The sequence below is a fragment of the Mytilus trossulus genome, chromosome 12 (assembly GCF_036588685.1).
Source record: "Mytilus trossulus isolate FHL-02 chromosome 12, PNRI_Mtr1.1.1.hap1, whole genome shotgun sequence".
Lineage (NCBI taxonomy): Eukaryota > Metazoa > Mollusca > Bivalvia > Mytilida > Mytilidae > Mytilus > Mytilus trossulus.
Window position 1 is genome coordinate 7489271 of NC_086384.1, and position 17605 is coordinate 7506875.

Genomic DNA, 17605 nt, shown 5'->3' on the forward strand with positions numbered 1-17605 from the left:
ACAAAGTCAGGAATATGACAGTTGTTATCCATTCGTTTGATGTGTTTGAGCTTTTGATTTTTCCCTTGCTTTTATTGACTTTTCGCTTTGAATTTTCCTCGGAGTTTGTTATTTTTGTTATTTTACTTTTTTCATATCTTTTCCGTTAATGATCAAATCTCTATCTAAGTCTCAAGGGGTGCGAAAGGCTTAATCTTCAATTCTTTCAGTAAGGTTGGTGAATGTTTTACTTCTGTTGTATATAATTTAGTTTTTGGAATGTTTTTCCATGGTTCTGTCAATCTTGTTTTAACTGTCAATAAGCATCATTGTTAATTTATCTCTTTTTTTTAAATAATCTAAGTAAAATCAAAATGTGTTTGAATACTTCGTGTAAAGGGTAAAGTTATTTACTACCCTAACTGCAAATGAATATTAGTACTACATATGAATTTGATAAACTTTTGATCTGGATCAATATTCTCAACATGTTCAAAGCGTAGTTTCGGAAGTAGATTCCCTAGTGCTGCCTTTAGTTTCGTTTCGACGCCAATTGCATGTTAAAAGTCCTTTTAGATGTTTCTTGAATCGTTTGTCGAATAGTCCATATATAAATGGGTTTGCCACGTGGTTAACAACATAAAGTCTTTCACCAATTCTTAACATTGCAAACTGGAAAGTGTTTAGATTATCCTCGTCGATGGTTTTCTCTGTAATCTGAAGTATGAACAGTGGAATGTAACTCACTGCAAAAACCATAGATATAGCAAAAGCAATTTTGGTCATCTTGCTTGAAATAGCCTTTTGTGTAGAGCTGGTGACATGGTTTTCGAGTCTTCTCTTATGTTGGATGTATAGTTTCCGTCCTATAATCGAGTATATTACGATCAAAACAATAGTATAGAACACGAACAAGGAGAGGAAACCATAACTAAAAGCAGTGGAGTAAATTGATGGGTTTGAAAGTGATATAGCACAGCTGTAGCCTGTTAAATTATATCCCACATTAATTTCCTCGTATTTCGACAGTCCAAAATGTGGGGCAGATAGGATGAATGCAATGGCGAAGCAACCAATTACCCAATAGTTGACGTTATCCACACTAATTTGCTTTCTCAGTGGGAAGCATATCTTCCGAAATCTGTGAATAGATAGTAGTACTAAAAGGTGTGTTGAATACAATAAGAGGAAATACAGCATAACGACAAACACGACACACGCCCATTCTCCTTCAAATGAATAATAGTGTACTATCCGAGCTATGTTGAATGGTATTCCAATCGAACAGAATACCTGATCGGCCACTGCTAGATTCCAGACAATTGTTCGGTGAACACTTTTAGCATATTTCTTTCCGTAAATAACAAGAACTGTTAGATTACCAGGAACTCCAATTGTTAAAGTTATCACAAGAAACACTATAGGCGCCAATAATTTTTGAAACTTCTCATCATTAAGATCACTTATAGTTAAGGTTGAATTAGCCATGTGGAACTCGACCGGCGCAGGAATACAAGTCCTTTTTTTAAATCAATAAGTGCAACATGCAAACATGGCCTTATATCCCTGGATATTTTTTGAATTTATGTCCTGGTATTTAGGAAGAAGGAAATCAGGAACTATTTGCTATATACATCAATAAATTTTTATTGTCAAAACTAGATTATTCCAATAAAAACATTTTTATCTAATCAGAAGGAAATAAAAACAATGTAATATCTAATCTCATATGGTTTTTGGAACTATTTATGTGACAAATCAGATATTATTTTCCTGGATGATAAACCTTCTTCCCGAAACAGTTATCGGATTCATAAATAAATATGTATTTCAAGTTGGGCTAAAGAAACCTGCTGATAATCGATCTGAAGAAGCCTTTGAGCAAGATTTCTGTCAAGGTTACTTGTTGGTATGATTTCGGCTGATTACGTGGACCATAATGTAAGCTTCCATTCCATCTTTAATTGAATACATCGTACAGATACACAACACTATTGAGATACATGGAAATATATTCCCTCATTAATTAATGGAAATTAATATATAGTTTTCAGTAGGTGATACAAGCATTTGATTCAAATATAACAAGTAAACTGCGAGCTACTGCTCACTGATGATACCCCGCCGCAAGTGGATAATATTAATAGTGTAAAAATATGCAAGTGTTTGGTAAACAGGAAGTTGTCGAGTAATGAATCTGAAAACGCATCACACGGTATAGCTGACTTATATAAATCCTGAAACAAAATTTCAGAAATCCTTGTATTGTAGTTCCTGAGAAAAATGTGACGAAAATTTTCAACTTGGCTATCATGTGTAAAATCATACAAGTGTTCGGTAAACAGGAAGTTGTCAAGTGATCAATCTGAAAACGCATCATACGGTATAGCTGACTTAGATAAACCCTGAAACCAAATTTCAGAAATCCTTGTATTGTAGTTCCTGAGAAAAATGTGACGAAAATTTTCAACTTGGCTATCATGTGTAAAATCATACAAGTGTTCGGTAAACAGGAAGTTGTCAAGTGATCAATCTGAAAATGCATCACACAGTATAGCTGACTTAGATAAACCCTGAAACCAAATTACAGAAATCCTTGTATTGTAGTTCCTGAGAAAAATGTGACGAAAGTTTCATGGGACGGACTGACTGACGGACGGACTGACGGACGGACTGACGGACAGACAGAGGTAAAACAGTATACCCCCCCTTTTTTTTTTAAAGCGGTGTATAAATATTCGTCAGTTTATCCCTTTTAGATGAATGTGTTTGTACAAATCACTCATCTGATAATTCTAGGTCGTTTTAACTGTCCATAATCCTTATGTGCCTAGGCGACAGTGGTATTGTTTCATTTTACTTTTGGATTTATTCATGTTTCGTTTTTTTTCAAAGAAAGTTGGACCATATACAACAGCAATTTGAAGCAGAAAATAAAAAAGGTCATTTAAACCTCGGAAACTGCTTCACATAACAACTATTTTTCTAGCGATAGTAAGAGCGTAACTCGGTTTATCGAAAACTCTGCCCTTTGATTTACAATTGTGTTAAGTTTCATAGTCGAAAGTCGGATGGTCTATTATGTATGTGCTGTTTAAAAAAAAAATTATTAGATATTTTTAATATATATATTATGGACATGTTAAAAAATAATGTTAAAATGAGGCATATATTTATTGATGATAATCAATATAGAGGAAGGAACTGAATTATTGGAAATAAACACAAGAGGGCATACGCTGAAATACATCGCATTCTTTACTAATCATTCAGATTACTAGTATGTTGATACAGTCCTTCCATACACCGAATATACAATACCGAATGCTTATAGTATCTGAGATATGGACTTGACCAGCAAAACTTAACCTTGTTCCCTTACAGATTTCTTTCAGTTGTTAATGATAAATCAATCAAAGATACCAGGTTTGAAATTTTATATATGAGATAGGCGCTTGTTTTGTCTACAAAAGACTCATCAGTGGCACTCGAATCAAAAGCTGTTAAAGGCTAAATAAAGTACGAAGATAAAGACCATAGATAAAGGCGGTATTAGTATTCCTGGTGAAGGCACATTCAGGACAGGTTTAGGAGCGCACATTTGATTTAATGTTATTTTCATTACAGTTTACTTGTTAACTGCGAATTTAGAAATGTCGCACGTAATTAAAGCAAAGCTAGAGGTTATTAAAAGAAAATTACTACTTAAGTTATACTAGTATAACCGAAAATAAATAGAAAGTATTCAATAAATTCAGAGTATAACAGTGGAAAGTAACGAGGCAACCCAGAAGCTAGCTTCCAGATGGTATATCACAGACATCCAATTATAAGTGTTCATTGTTATTAGAATAATAAAAACCAAGGATCAATTAAAAAAGACACAAAAGATAACTTTGAACCAAACATGATTCTAGTAAGCGAAGATATTAAAACAATAAGCAAATATGAGAACAGGATATTTCATGCAACTGTAAGGAATATTTTTTATACAGGTTCAATGACAGCAAGTTTGTTTTTCAAACATGGAGTTAAAGGAGAGATGACATCAGATCTATATTAAAGACAATTTGAACATTCAGCAAACTCATTGAAAATATGTTTTAAATAGATTCATATTACGAGTCATAACAAAAGTTTCAGTGGGATCTTAGACTTATTCAGTGTTGAATGCTACAATCATAACGGTGACCTGATGACCAAAAAAAAAAGCAGCTATGAAGTGATTTTCCAACATTTTTTATTTATTTTTTCATTTGCGTACTTTTTTAGTTCCCTGAAATCAAAATTGAATAGTTAATTGACTGTATAATTGCCCATTGTTCCATTCATTTTGTAAATCAAAGGCTCATCTACCATTGTAATTATGAAATGTTTCCTGTACAATTTGCACATGTTGTAATGATATAAGTATAAGTATATGCATTCCGTGAATTGCTGTGTTTGAAAATGTCACTTGGGTACACATCAAAACGTGAGATTGTTCGAGGAATAATACAATGTGTACACATTGTTTTCTATTGTCATGTGGACTTGTACACTCGATTCAAAAACCAAATATTGTCAACACTTGACTTAATACTAGAAGTCAAGTGTTGACAATATTTGGTTATAGAATCGAGTGTACAAGTCCTAAGTAACCACATTTAGTATCGCTATTTAATAAAGTATCATAAGCTATAGTCGAATACTTTATCAATGATACTCGATCTTAAAATTAATCAAAAACATGTAGCTCGTATATACTGTGGATTCATTTATTTTCGTGGGTACCAATTTTCTGTTCCCACGAAAACCACGAAAATTGGTTTCCAACGAATATTAAAACAATGACAAGCGATAGAGCTAAGAATGGAATAGTACATGTAAATAAACGCTGCAAACAAAAGTATTCGTACTAGCTTACCGAGTACCGACCTGCTTGGCTAGTGATACATATTAGGACTAGCATTGCATAGCGTGCCAATAATTTACTAGACTTTTCATTATTAAAATATCAGTTTATGTTTTTGTTTAAGTATTCATGGTGTAAATTTTAAGAGAAACGGGAAGTGAACGTTTTTGCTCAACACGTAAAGCAATATGCACATACAATTCATACTATATCATTATTTTTTACGAACAAAGAAACGATGACTTTTTTGGTAGTTGATAAAACGCATTATGACGATCAAAACGAGGTTATTTATTATTTAAAAAAAAACTCTTAACAGTGTGTTACTTAATGTACGAATCATTCTATTGTAAATTGCTTCACTCCATGTATGAATATATATCAAAATGGTATATAAACACCTGTTGATTATATACAGGAAGAATTATTTTCCCTACAGTTTTGTCGGGGCTACTTATAATAACAATTATGTAACTATTTTTAGTACTTGTATCGCTTGTTTTAACTATCTTGTAATCTTTAAAATATTGTATATAATACTTTTTTGGCAGAAGGTGTATTATCAAATAACTTAAGAAACTAACATACTCTATGTTAAGATATAATTTATTATAAATGTCAAATGTGAGTTGATATGAGTTTGTTATCACTGCTTCCTATTAGTATCTGCACGTAACAGTATCTCTTCTCAATTAGATTTTTTTTTATAAAAGCAACTCACAACTGTTATTAAAACGAGAAATATTCAACGAAATTCGTTCAAAACAAGATAAAGAATTCATCGCATAAGAGCTAGACCTATTTCACTCCTAGCTTTCACCACGATTTCTTTCAAAGCATGGAAATCTGAAGCTAGGAGTCTGTGGTTGTCGATGGTATTTGACTGTCATATTTGTTTTTCTTACAAAAGAATTGTTATAAGTTAGGCCGTTGGTTATCTCAATTGATTCCTTTCCTATTTTCATGTCGGGGCCTAATATAGAAGACTATACGGTATAGGATTTTCTCATTTTACAAAGTTGTACGGTTGCCTCCAATTACGTACATCCACTTTATTTGAACTTTGGAGGAATGCTGTCTGATTGAGAATCATATCACATCCCCGTATTATATATAGAATCATATCACATCCCCGTATTCTATAAAGAATCATATCACATCCCCGTATTCTATATAGAATCATATCACATCCCCGTATTCTATATAGAATCATATCAAATCCCCTTATTCTATATAGAATCATATCACATCCCCGTATTCTATATAGAATCATATCACATCCCCTTATTCTATATAGAATCATATCACATCCCCGTATTCTATATAGAATCATATCACATCCCCTTATTCTATATAGAATCATATCACATCCCCGTATTCTATATAGAATCATATCACATCCCCTTATTCTATATAGAATCATGTCACATCCCCGTATTCTATATAGAATCATATATCACATCCCCGTATTCTATATAGAATCATATCACATCCCCTTATTCTATATAGAATCATATCACATCCCCGTATTCTATATAGAATCATATATCACATCCCCGTATTCTATATAGAATCATATCACATCCCCGTATTCTATATAGAATCATATCACATCCCCTTATTCTATATAGGTCCTTTAGATATTTATATATGAAGTATTATATGGGAACATCTCTTAATGTGATGTATGGGTATGATGATTTGGTAAATCAATTACACTTTGGGAAAACATTTTCAAATTCTAAATCTGTTTAAACTCTGCATTTCCATTTCATTATCACACACATATGTGGTAAATGTAAACAGTTCCAGCTGGCCAATGTAAAAATATTGAAAATTTCAGGCACATATATAGGCAACTGCGGTAAACTGATATTTAAATCTCGTAAAAATCCATCAAGACGAAAAATCACTGTTAAAAACTTCGTATATCGCATGATCTCTATAGGGTTTGAAAGCAAAATAAGAAAAGGGCTTGATACTCTGTAGATACACTTATATTCACTTATATACTCTTTTATAAATCCTTGATTTCAAATATTTGACTTTGAGCGTTTCTGATAAAAGTGAATCCACAAACAAAAACGCTTCGAACGCATGAAATTTAGGCCAACTTTCCTCGCTTCCTATGAAGCTCTGGTCTTATTAACCTGTTTCCTATTAGTCATCTAATTGCCTTGTTTTCTCCGCTTTACTCAGTGCAATCAATGGCAGTTATTATATATTTTCGTCATCGTTTCCTGTTCCAATATGCAGGGGAAATTTATAAGCTAACAAAAATCCAAACAGGATAATATAATATATGCATAAATTATCACAAAATTGATACAAAAATATACGTCTAGCACAGTATAGATATACATCAAAGTTGCAAGTTAAAATAAAAGAATTCTACAACATGTGTTCGTTTGAAACCAATGAAAAGATGCAAGTGTCTGTATCATATACTAACATCTAAATCTACTATGTATCCATCGACATGATTGGTAAGGAACATGATAGTTATCAAAAGTACCAGGATTATAATTTTATACGCCAGACGCGCGTTTCGTCTACATACATTTGTAAGACTCATCAGAGACGCTCAGATCAAAATAGTTAAAAAGCCAAATAAATACAAAGTTGAAGAGCATTGAGGACCCAAAATTCCGAAACGTTGTGCCAAATACGGCTAAGGTAATCTACTCCTGGGGTAAGAAAATTCTTAGTTTTTCGAAAAATTCAAAGTTTTGTAAACAGAAAATTTATAAAATTGACAATATAATTGATATTCATGTCAACACCGAAGTGCTGACTACTGGGCTGGTGATACCCTCGGAGACGAAACGTCCACCAGCAGTGGCATCGACCCAGTGGTGTAAATAGTTATCAAAAGTACCAGGATTATAAATAGAATTTCATTGATAAGATTTTATCAACAAAAAAAGATTATGCAAATATATGCTAAGAAATTTGTAAAAACCGCCCATGGCAAGTCTACTGATATTTGAGCCAGAAAACATAAACTCATTTCAAAAATAAGGTAGCAACTTCATTTTACTTCAGGAGATAAAAAAAATATACAGACAACAATCCTTGTGCGGTAATAAAAATATAAAGTTAAAAAGTAAAGTTTCGTTGGTATTGATTAGCTTAAAGATAAAAAGCTAGGGAAATTAACAACAACACTTTCCTCGATCTTTAAACCTTCGAAACTGAAACCTTCAATTACAAATTAACAGATATTAAGATATATTAAAAGCCGAAAATTCCGTCAGGTTTGAGAGCCTCTGTGATTTTTTTAAAACATATTCTTAACTGTTTAACTACAAAGCTGAATTAATCGAAATTAGGTTACGTGAAGAACTTTGCAAACATTTTTTAACAAGAATGATAAGAGATCAATAGGATTTTTAAATGTTTTTTTTCATGAATTTGGCTTAATGACCATTTTAACTGAACTAATATTTAGGAGCGAGCTTATGACCTTCTTCGGTGCCATATTTTCTAACGGCTGTTGTCTACTCTTTGGTCGGATTATTGTCTCTTTCACATATTCCCCATTTCCATTCTCATTTTTTTTTATACAATTATGTTACGCAACACTATTTTTGGACTGCTAAAGATGAATTTCTATAGCAGAAGTAGATTCTATAGTACGGCTATTTGTTTCGCCATGAATCAAACCGCATGTTACAAGTTCTTTGAAATGTTTCTTGAACCGCTTGTCAAATATCCCGTATATAAACGGGTTGGCCACGTGGTTAACAACATAAAGTCTTTCACCAATCCTTAACATTGCAAACTGGAACGTGTTGATATCATCCTTATCAATCGTTTTTGTGGTAATCTGAAGTATGAATAGTGGAATGTAACTCACAGCAAACACCATAGATATAGCAAAAGCAATTTTGGTCATCTTACTTGAAATAGCCTTCTGGGTAGAGCTCGTAATATGCTTTTCTAGTTTTTTCTTATGTTGTTTGTACAATTTCCATCCTATCATTAAGTAAATCCCGACCAAGACAATGGTGTATAATATGAACAGAGCTAGATAACCGTAACTAAAAGCAGTGGAATAAATTGACGGATATGACTGTGAAATGGAACAGCTGTGACCTGTTAAATTATACCCCACGTTGATTTCTTCATATTTAGAGAGGCCAAAATGTGGAGCAGATAGGATAAACGAAATGCTAAAGCAAGCAATAATCCAATAATTGACGTTATCCAAACTTATTTGTTTTCTCAATGGGAAGCATATATTCCAGAATCTATGAATGGACAATAGTACTAACAAGTGTGTTGAATACAACAATAGGAAATACAACATAACAACAAACACGACACACGCCCATTCTCCTTCAAACGAATAATAGTGTACTATCCGCGCAATGTTAAATGGTATTCCTATGGTACAAAAGATCTGATCCGCAACAGCTAGATTCCAGACAATAGTTCTGTATACACTTTTAGAATATTTCTTGTAATAAATGATAAGAACTGTAAGATTCCCAGGAATTCCAATTATTAAAGTAATCACGAGAAACACTATAGGTGCCAATAGCTTTCTGAACTTTTCATCATCTAGATCTTTTATTGTTATAGTTGAGTTAGTCATGATGTGAATTAGAATAACATGGGCACATTAATATAAAGTGATGAAATTTTGAGAAAAAAAAAAGCATGGTGTGTACGTCTTAGCGTAACACTTCATACAATGTGCATATTAAATGCAAATTATCTCACTTGTTTGTTAACAAAGAAATGAGGAAATATTTTGGTTTATTTTAAATTACACAAAGGGGTGTCAAAACGAGGTAACTTAAAATTCATAAATACAATATTATCTGATCAACCATGTGCAGCGGAAATAAACATTTTGTTAATAATTCTCAGAATACATTCTATAGTAATTTTTTTCAATTCCATGAAAAAGCGTATTTCGAGATTGAATATATCTAGAAACTTGCGGATTATATACAGGAAGAATTATAAGACCTACAGTTGTATCTATATCGTTGTTAATTGTCTACTTGTTCTACTTGTTATTATCGATCGTGTAATCTTAAACTTATTGTTATCATTGTGAGAAATTAAAAAGTGTTCTACGAAATCATTGAATTTATTTTAAATAAGGTTGTACACGTAGGACGACATGAACATTTACAGTATCCAACCTCTGTTTGTTATCCCGACATTTGATTCGGCTAGCATTGAGTTATTCAGAAGTAGCTCACAACAGAAATCTTAACGTGAAACAAGCAACAAAAATTTGTCAAGTAACATATTGCATTAGAGCGTTAGATATATGACAGATAGTTCGAAATACAATATATTTTCACAATCACAAGCGTATTGCTGTGAGTTTGGTTTTTCTATATTCACAAGATGTATAGGGAGAGGGTATATATCTCACTAAACATTTTTAATTACTTATTAGTTATCAAAGGTACCAGGATTATAATTAAGTACGCCAGACGCGTATTTCGTCTTTATAAGACTCATCAGTGACGCTCATATCAAAATATTTATAAAGCCAATCCCTGCCGTATTTTGGCGCCTGTCCCAAATCAGAAGCCTATGTCATTTGTTAGTCTTGAACGATATTTATTTTTAGTTCATTTATATATTTTGGGGTTTAGAATGACGAGCAATTTCACTAAACTAATACACAATTTTGTTTAGGGTCAGCTGAAGCCTGCCTCTGAATACGGGATTTTCTCGTTGTGTTGAAAAGGACTCTTTGGTTGCCTTCAGCTGTTTTCTGCTCTTTGGTCGAGTTGTCGTCTCTGACACTTTCCCAATATCCATTATCAATGTTAAACAAATACACGCACAAACATCACTACTACAAGAATCAGCTATGTAACCCTTAGTTTAAACATGTTTGTGTTAAAGTGGATAAGAATCAGCTATGTAACCCTTAGTTTAAACATGTTTGTGTTATAGTGGATAAGAATCAGTTATATAACCCTTAGTTTAAACATGTTTGTGTTATAGTGGATAAGAATCAGCTATATAACCCTTAGTTTAAACATGTTTGTGTTATAGTGGATAAGAATCAGCTATGTAACCCTTAGTTTAAACATGTTTGTGTTATAGTGGATAAGAATCAGCTATATAACCCTTAGTTTAAACATGTTTGTGTTATAGTGGATAAGAATCAGCTATGTAACCCTTAGTTTAAACGTGTTTGTGTTATAGTGGATAAGAATCAGCTATGTAACCCTTAGTTTAAACATGTTTGTGTTAAAGTGGATAAGAATCAGCTATGTAACCCTTAGTTTAAACATGTTTGTGTTATAGTGGATAAGAATCAGCTATGTAACCCTTAGTTTAAACGTGTTTGTGTTATAGTGGATAAGAATCAGCTATGTAACCCTTAGTTTAAACATGTTTGTGTTATAGTGGATAAGAATCAGCTATGTAACCCTTAGTTTAAACATGTTTGTGTTATAGTGGATAAGAATCAGCTATGTAATCCTTAGTTTAAACGTGTTTGTGTTATATTGGATAAGAAAAAATGTTATTGCAACTTAAATTGATCTCTTTCTTCTTTGCAGATTCAAATGCGGCCTTTTAGCGGCATAAGCCTGCTCTTTTTCGAAATCTATAAGGGTGTCTTTTACCTGCAAGAGTTGTCTTTCTCTTAACACGGGTCAATCAATTATCGACCCCTTCCGATGAACTATCATCGTTTCTCAAGACCATACTCGCAAATGGTGTCAAGGGCGAGCCTAAAATTCAGTCCCATCAATTTTCTTCTCGAACGGGGATCGAACCAGGAACCTGTTAGTAGTCCGATGTGTAAACAACTAAACCACAGCTCATGTACATGTACATTGAAATGAACTAATACAACTCCCACGCACATCTATAATATACAAATCCAGAAATCATTTACCTCTGCTTTACACAAGATAACGTAAACGTATATCAACTTAGTTTTGACTCAAAATGAAAAATTTAATTGAGATGTGATACAGACTAAAACATAGAACAGCCAAATGGTGTAAAAACATGTTAGAGCAAAAAAATACAAATGTTTATAAATGATAACCAAATAAAGGAAACAAAATTATACCGCTGTTCAAACAATTAACATTGTCTAACGGACAAAACCTTGCAGGAAACCCATATTCCAAATAATATAGTTGTAAACAAAATCTCATGACAAAAAAAAAGTTTAAATCTATAATTGAATGATGAAAATACGGTCAATGACAATGTTCATATGACAAAACTATGATTGAAACTCTATTCATTATGCAAAGTGATCTAAGCCGGTTTTGCTGTCCTCGTTAAACATTTATGGAGCCCGTGCACTAAAATATTATATATTTTTGACTTTTACTTAATCTCTAGCGTACGTACTACGTGAATGTAGAATCATATTATACGTTTGAACTATAAATGTTGTTTATTTATTTTTTCATTTCATTTAATAGAAATCGTGTCAACTTTAATGTTCAGTTATTATTTGTTTTTTTCTAATGAAGGTCTAGCAAAATAGCGTATGAATAATTTTGAAATTGCTCACCGCGTTTTTTTCGTAGTTGAAGAATTAGAGAATATTGTTTTTGAAATATCGTGTATAGTTCCAAGAAACAGTTGTCTCCCTTGCAATAGTTGTTGACAGAGTAAAAGTGTAGAGTTGATTGCAACAGTATATCCAGTTTGTAATACACGGATATTTTTTAATATATATTTTGGTATAAAAAAAGTTCACTCCTTAGTGAAACACGTAAAATAAAAAATAAAATCCAACATGTTCCGTATACTGTATACTGTCTTTCCATCATGGAAATGATTTCCTTAGTTTCATTATCAGCTGTGAATTGGTTTTACAAAGTCGATGATGTTTAAAAACAATTTAATCACATATTAACTTTATATGTGTAAAGACACCAACGACGACGACGACGACGACGAATATTGTATCGCTTCTTTGTCGTCTCTAGATCGACAAAATGGTACCTTACAGAAGACGGTTAAGCAATAGTATTGTTAAACTGCTCTAGCTGAACTTCTGTTACAGTAGTAGAATCTCTATTGCTGCTTTTGGTTTCGTCATGGCGCCAACTGCATGTTATCAGTTTTTTAAAGTGTTTCTTGAACTGGTTATCAAATATCCCGTATATAAATGGGTTCGCCACGTGGTTGACAAGATAAAGTCTTTCTCCGATCCGTAACATTGCAAACTGGAAAGTATTAAGATCGTCCTTATCGATCATCTTCTCAGTAATTTGGAGTATAAAAAGTGGAATGTAACTCATCGCAAAAACTATGGAAATTGCAAACGCTATTTTGGTCATCTTACTTGAAATAGCCTTCTGAGTAGAGATTATAATTTTCTTTCTGATTCGTCCTGTATGCTGTATGTATAATTTCCGTCCTATAATCGAGTATATAACGACTAAGGCAATTGTATATACAAAGAACAAAGCGAGAAAACCATAACTGAATGCCGTGGAATAAATTGACGGATTGGAAAGAGAAATAGCACAGCTGAAGCCAGTTAAGTTATGTCCAACTTTAATTTGTTCATATTTCGACAGCCCAAAATGTGGGGCAGATAGGATGAATGCAATACAGAAGCAAGCAATAACCCAGTAGTTGACGTTATTCAAACTTATTTGTTTTCTCAAAGGGAAGCAAATCTTCCGGAATCTGTGAATGGATAGCAGTAGTAATAGGTGTGTTGAGTACAACAGAAGGAAATACAGCAGAACAACAAACACGACACACGCCCATTCTCCTTCAAACGAATAATAATGTACTATCCGAGCAATGTTAAATGGTATCCCAATGGTACAGAATATCTGATCGGCCACTGCTAGATTCCAAACAATAGTTCGGTGAACACTTTTAACATATTTCTTGCCATAGATAACCAGAACTACGAGATTACCAGGAACTCCAATTATTAATGTAATCACGATAAAAACTATCGGGGGTAATAAATCCCTGAACTTTTCATTATTAAAATCGCTTATTGTCATTGTAACATTTTCCATGATGATTTAAACACACGTTTGGTTGATAATGAAATCAGTATCATATGCATACATGTGCTGATATTGGTGAATAATGATCACAATATTAGTCCCTTTTTTTTCGATGTTATTTGCAAATGTAGAAAAGAGAAAATATTTAAGTACATAATATAATATGTTTTGGAGTGTCAAAATTAGGATGGCTCGTTATTAAATAACACTTTAAATTGATGATTAAACAGCGGAACTGAGAATTGTAAAACTTATATCATATGCATCGTATATCATATCGAGATTCATGTCATACTTTTCATAAATGTAACAAGTACTTCCTTGTGTAATCATAGACTTCGTGGATAATAAATTTAGAATTGGGATACAGAAACTTGCTGTTATTAAAAGATTCCTACGTTGCAGCGAGTTTATCTTGTGATTCCTGACTTACGTTTACAGCAATTTTTTTTACCAGGTCATCTTTTATTAACTTTTTGGGATTATATATTCCCAACAACTGTTCTTAGTGGCCTCTTAACATGAAATCATTAATTTGTCTTCAACAGCTTCCTGTTATTATCATACGGATGACGACAACGACCGATGCAATCACTACTTGTAGCTAACGTCATCTGAATACTAAAGTAGTTGGACCATACAATGAATAAGTTATGAGTTGCACATTCCCACTAGAAGATACGATTGTAAAAAGGGGATATTCGAGACGCCTTAAATACAAATAAATCTAAGTCGTTCCTTTTTCACGAAGCTCGGGATAAAAATTAAACCCTGATAGTTGATCGCATGCTATCTAAAATTAATAAACATTTAATGGTTGGACGTTGCACGCTTGTCTACAAATTGTTTTATTGTTTCTATGTTGGTTTTTCTTGATATATAAGTTAATATTCTGTATTATTTAAACTTATTTGATGGGTTCTTGTTCGTATTCATATATTATTACATTACCGGTGGTTTATAAATGTTGACCATCTGGTGTGGAAAATAGTATAAAAGGGTCAAAATTATTGCAATTCCATATAGATAGGAGCAGAACAATTATATTAAAAAGAGGTAAAAATATTGAACACTAGATTGTAGCTAAACGTTCTCATTTCAGTTTTCCAAACACAATAAGGATGATTCGTGTTTCTTCTTCAATCAGAAGTGCAAACAATATTTCAAAACTATTATTAGGGTCAGAAATTCGCAAAAAAATAAAAAAAAAGTCGACACACAGTTTGATGCATATAAAGTTTTTAGTATTATCAGCCATTTGATGTATTTTTTAATGTTTATTCTTTTTATACATTTGGGCGTAGAGCATAAGTGAAGAGGTACAAATGACAATTTACAGTCAATAGTTTCAAAGACTATTACCCTGGTTAATAGTTCCATATTTTCTACCTCAGGCATAGATTACCTTAGCTTTATTTGGCAACACTTTTAGGAATTTTGGTTCTCAATGCTCTTCAACTTCGTACTTTATTTGGCCTTTTAACCTTTTTGAATTCGAGCGTCACTGATGAGTCTTTTGTAGACGAAACGCGTCTGGCGTATATACTAAATTTAGTCCTGGTATCTATGATGAGTTTATTTACTTTAAAATACCATAAAAATTCACCTTACAGACAATTTGAAAGCTTACCTAAACTTACAGGAGATACTACATCAAGTATTCAGAGATTTAAGGATATACATTTTAAATTCCAGCCAAGACAGATGAAAATTCCATTGCAAAAAGGAATCAATCAACAAATAACATCTAAATAAAGCCAACAAAATTAATATATAATATGTTTATTGGAAAAGAATATATCTTTACAAGGCAATAAAAATGGCCTGACATCTATGACCTGATACTGATAGTATAACTTCTAATATTTATATTATACCATTGTGTTTTACAATATCAAATAATTATGAAAATGGGGATTCAGACACGGAGTTTTTTTAAATGCCAAACTTAGCAATTCCTTTCTACAAGAATCAATCAACTGAAATCATTCTGATTAAATTTACTTTTGTCCTTTTGGATCTTTTCTTGTGGTCTCTAAATATGTCAAACATTCTTGTGACCGAAATTTCCTATAATATGAACTTTCTTCACCTATAACATGTTAATTGACATTACTTTATGTGTAAACACCTAGATAGAAAAACATCTGATATCACCCAAGCATCTTACTAATAATATATCTTCCCTCTGTAGTTAACAATATTATATTTGCCCTTTGTCTTGATAACAGTATAATACCTGCACTTTATCTAGATTACAATATGGTATACGTACCATCTTTGTTTCTATTCAAACATTTGAAATCATCACTGTGTCTATCTAATAATTTGATATCATCCCTGTGTCTATTCAACAATACCATTTCATATCCCTGTGACTATTTAACAAAATGATATCACCCCTGCTTCTGCATGTATCAAAAAAAAATGATAGTATACCTGTGTCTATCTGGTCCGAGAACACAATTAATTCGTAGTGCATTTCTTTTATAACATAAATGAAAATTAAAAAAATCCCACCTGCGCTTTCTCAATGAAACTTTTACAATGTGTTGTACTACTTTTGGGACAAATCATATCAAAATTATAGAAAACTTCATCGTCTCTAACTCAAAATATGGACAATTTTATCTTTAGGGCGTCTTGAAATCTTTTGACAGCCTCCGAGGTGCTATTTTTCAACCTTTTTCACCTGGACCAAATCACTACTTTCCTTTAAAATTCTGGACCCAAATTTTTTTACAGTGTAATTTTACCCCCCTACTTACAATTTGAGACATTAAACATGGAGAAATAAATTTGGAAGGGGTATCAAAATCAATGGCAAGTAACCCACTGTTAACACTAGGGACTTTATTCGTGAACAACGATAATCAAGGGACGACAATTGTGGTCTCGGACCATCTAACAATATGATATCTTCCCTGTGTCTACTTAACAATATTATATCTTACTATTGTAGTCACAATATGATATAGTCTGTGCTTCTACTACAGTAAATGATATCATCCCTGTATCTAGTTAACAATTTGATATTGTCCCTGTGTCTGTTTAACTATATGATATTGTCCCTACTTCTAGTCAACAATATGATATATTCCTATAGTCCTAGCTGCTAGTACATTTATTTACATCATCCCTGTATCTAGTTAACAATTTGATATTGTCCCTGTGTCTGTTTAACTATATGATATTGTCCCTACTTCTAGTCAACAATATGATATCTTCCTATAGTCCTAGCTGCTAGTACATTTATTTACATCATCCCTGTATCTAGTTAACAATTTGATATTGTCCCTGTGTCTGTTTAACTATATGATATTGTCCCTACTTCTAGTCAACAATATGATATTTTCCCTACTTCTAGTCAACAATATGATATATTCCCTACTTCTAGTCAACAATATGATATCTTTCCTTCTTCTGTCTTATTTGATAACAATACATCTCTGTACCATAAATGTTCACAGATAATGTTTAATATTTGTGCTACATCATTAAAGTCTGTTTTTCCATCATTATCTGGAATGTTTCTGATTTTTAAGATTGGTATTTTCCAATTTTGTTCAAAATCTCTGATGTCTCTTTGTGTTATTTCTGTATGTGCATGCTGATCAAATCTTTTAATAGTTAAGGATATTTTTTATATAATCAAAATTTAAACCTTCTAATCAGTAACCTTTTTAAAAGTTATTTATAATAAATGAAAATTATGTAGAGAAAAAGGGTATTGGTCTTTTAG

The 17605-nt window shown here is 32.4% G+C and overlaps 2 protein-coding genes across 2 annotated transcripts in view; both read right to left on the reverse strand.

The window, feature by feature from the left end:
* Positions 1-209: 209 nt before the first annotated feature.
* Positions 210-1503, reverse strand: LOC134693132 (type-1 angiotensin II receptor A-like). Its single transcript, XM_063553839.1, has one exon. The coding sequence runs from the start codon at positions 1465-1467 to the stop codon at positions 472-474; it is 996 nt and encodes a 331-aa protein (XP_063409909.1). The 5' UTR covers positions 1468-1503; the 3' UTR covers positions 210-471.
* A 15722-nt stretch (positions 1504-17225) lies between these two features.
* The window catches only part of LOC134693624 (ciliogenesis and planar polarity effector 2-like), a 29209-nt gene continuing 28829 nt past the window's right edge, over positions 17226-17605 (reverse strand). Inside the window, exon 6 of the mRNA XM_063554463.1 lies at positions 17226-17483. Coding sequence (XP_063410533.1) covers positions 17261-17483 — 223 coding nt within the window. The 3' untranslated portion in view covers positions 17226-17260. The remainder of the gene's footprint in view (positions 17484-17605) is intronic.